At 41.5% G+C, this 2,977-nt stretch overlaps 1 protein-coding gene across 1 annotated transcript in view; it reads right to left on the bottom strand.

Annotated features, from left to right (window-relative positions):
• Positions 1–1,689: 1,689 nt before the first annotated feature.
• The window catches only part of LOC104275888 (cytochrome c oxidase assembly factor 7A), a 1,794-nt gene continuing 506 nt past the window's right edge, over positions 1,690–2,977 (bottom strand). Inside the window, exon 2 of the mRNA XM_009871970.1 lies at positions 1,690–2,207. Within this exon, the coding sequence (XP_009870272.1) occupies positions 1,759–2,166 (408 nt within the window). The 5' untranslated portion in view covers positions 2,167–2,207 and the 3' untranslated portion in view covers positions 1,690–1,758. The remainder of the gene's footprint in view (positions 2,208–2,977) is intronic.

Here is a 2,977-nt window from a genome sequence, read left to right as displayed (position 1 = left end):
TGATACGACAAGGGGAAATGGATTTAAGTTAAATAGATTTAGATTGGATCTTAGGAAAAAATTCTTCAGTACAAGGGTGGCAAGACTCTGGAATAAATTGTCCAGAGAAGCTGTAGATGCCCCCTCCCTTGAGGTGTTCAAGGCCAGGTTGGATGAGGCCTTGAGCAACCTGGTCTAGTTGAGAGGCGTCCCTGCCCACGGCAGGGAGGTTGGATCAGACGATCTCTAAGGTCCCTTCCAGCGTAGGCCATTCTATGAAATTAGTGCTGGTTACTCTCCCACTTACAAGCGGGATACGAGTTTGAAAACACAAGTTTAAAGATACAAGTTTGTATCTTTATTCAGACCACTGACAGAGTACTCATGTTCTAAACCCGCAGTAAAGTTACAGCAGAACATACACACATGTTGCAAACTTTGCATGTATTTATACACACCATGCCAGTACATTCAGACAGCTGTTTCAAAATATGGATGTTTAGTTACAGTTTGCATATATTTAAGCTGTGGATTTGAATCTAAAATCTGATCTGTTAGCACCTTGTTCCCTAAATCTGTATTATAAAAACTACAACAAGTTTCAGAAGCTAGCAGCAAAGTATTAACAATCTGTGTGTAACTGAACAAAGAGTGATCATGGTGTGCTGGAGAGCAATCCTGAAGCAGTCAGGCACACGCGACGCTCGGATACAGGGTGCCAACCAGCTGGCAAAATGTTAAAAGCAAAATTCAGGCTAAAGGTATTTAAAGCCTGTGCACATGCTTTGTCTGAAAGGAAATCTCTGGCCTTAGATACTCACCTGTAATTCAGAAGGCAAATTCCTTGCTCTCTTATTTCCTCCATGATCTGGGGCAGCTCTCGTAACTTCTGCCCCTGTAGCTCATCTGCCCCACACCGCTAATGAAGTTCCTTCCTCTCCTACCCATTTCTTTTGCAAGATCTCTAGCTAGAGATGTTTCTATGTGCCCTACAGGCTCATTACTGTTTTGGGCTTGGGCATCATCTGACTGGGACTTAAATGCTTCTAGATCTACACTGACCAGGGAAAAGCTCCACGTTTTCAGGGCCTCAAGTAGCATGTTCCCCTGGGTCTGGAAAGGTCACAGACAGCAAAAGGCACGGTCCAGGATGAAGACGCAGCCTGGACGAACTTCTTAGAGCTCAAAGTTGACTGTACAAGCAAAGGACGATATTTCTGTGGCCAAAGAGAGCAAAATAAACATGGTTTTAAAGTGGAAGTGGCAAGATTTAACAATCATGTGAAAACAGATCAAAATCTCTGCTTGTTCCAGCAAAAGGTTAGCTCAGAAAACACACAGGATCCATGACAGTCTCCAAAAAGCAGAAGCCTTTACATAACAGGAAGCTATTCAGCCTGAACTCAGTACAAAATTCCTGGTTATAAACATTTGCAGTGGAAGGTAGAGGGGGAAAAAAAAAAAAAGAAAAAAAGAATGTTATGGACAAGCTTGAAGCCATGGGGACAAACTTCCAAAAGGCTAGATGTTTTTGTCTTCCTTACAGCAGAAGAGGGACCTAAGCAATACATCTAAGAACTTGTGTATTTAAAAATGCAGAAAGGCACAGAAGAGTTGGTAATGTTCGTTGCATCCACAAAAATATGTTTATTTGCATATGCAAATATTTACAGGGTATTTGTTTATTGTTACTGAAAACCGTATACTCACGATTTAAATAATAAGTTGACTTGCCATTTAAAACTGTAAACTAAATCTTAATAACTGCAACTGACAGTTTTACTCCCCGAAGGCTAAAGAAATTGGGGCTTCTTTCTGTTCTTTATGCAACTGTTTTGCCCTGTTTTTCAAATCCTCTGCCTTAGCATCGTTCTTCTCAACGCCATCTCCCAGTTTGTACATTCGACTGGCATTGGCACAAGCCCAGATGTGACCCAGCTCACAACCTTTCAGTGAGTACTTCAAAGCATTGTTCATGTCCTTGGGGACCCCAGGAGCTCCCTGCAGGTATATCACACTGAGGTTGAAGCAGCTCGGAGCAAAACTGCCATCACAAGCTTTTGTGTAATAGTCTCTAGCAACAACGGGGTCGGGTTTATCATCATTTACTCTCCCATCGTGGGCCAGCAGCCCTACGTTATGACACGCATTTACTGACTTCTTCCCACCTTTCACACATGACTTCATAAAAGAGTTGTAGGCAGCTTTCAGATCTAGGTCGAGTCCACCTGTCAGCCAAGAAACCAAAAGGTTACCGTGAGCACATGCTAAAACAGACAGGAGCTCTTTGGGAAATGGCATCCCTCACTTTAGATGCTACAGCCAAAATTTAGGACTTCAGAGACGCTATTGTTTCAGTCATATGTCTTCAAGTTAGGAAGCCCTCCCCTCTACTCCCCAGTAATTGTAACAGTTTATGCAGACCAAAAAACCAAACCAACCCCAAACCCACAAACGACTACTACATCTGTGGATTTCTTAATGGTTTACACTAGGCAAAGTATTCTTTGCTAGTATATGTACATGCATACACTGAGATCGTTACTAGTTCTGAACTACAGTAAAACATGTTCCTTACTAGTACCGTCATTTGGAAGAAGCCTCACTAGTTTAACTGTTTCCCATTAATGTACCAGCAGATATGTTTTGGGCAGATTTGGGGACTACTTATGTAAGCAATGTTACCAGTCTGCAAGCTTATTTCTTCCTTACTTTCTCTTAAAAAAAACCAGCGAGATGAGAAATCAAGGATTTAAGAACAAAACACATAGCAATGTCCAGAACTGGATATACTTATACAGACATAATTATTAAAAAAAAAAAAAAAATACACGTGGTTAACCTAAAGTAGATTCTTTTAAAAGAAGCAGTTTAAGGTTTTGCACCCTTCCCCAGCTTTTATTATGTGACCATAAAAGGGGCAGGACAGGTAGTTCCTCATTCAAGGTCAGGAGGAAATGCACCTGTTCAGAACTTTTGCAGAACCAAGCTCTGTGTT

The sequence above is a fragment of the Apaloderma vittatum genome, unplaced genomic scaffold (genome assembly GCF_000703405.1).
Source record: "Apaloderma vittatum isolate BGI_N311 unplaced genomic scaffold, ASM70340v1 scaffold40646, whole genome shotgun sequence".
NCBI classification, from domain to species: Eukaryota; Metazoa; Chordata; class Aves; order Trogoniformes; family Trogonidae; genus Apaloderma; species Apaloderma vittatum.
The sequence above is the reverse complement of the archived record's forward strand: the minus strand, read 5'-3'. Positions and strand labels throughout refer to the sequence as shown.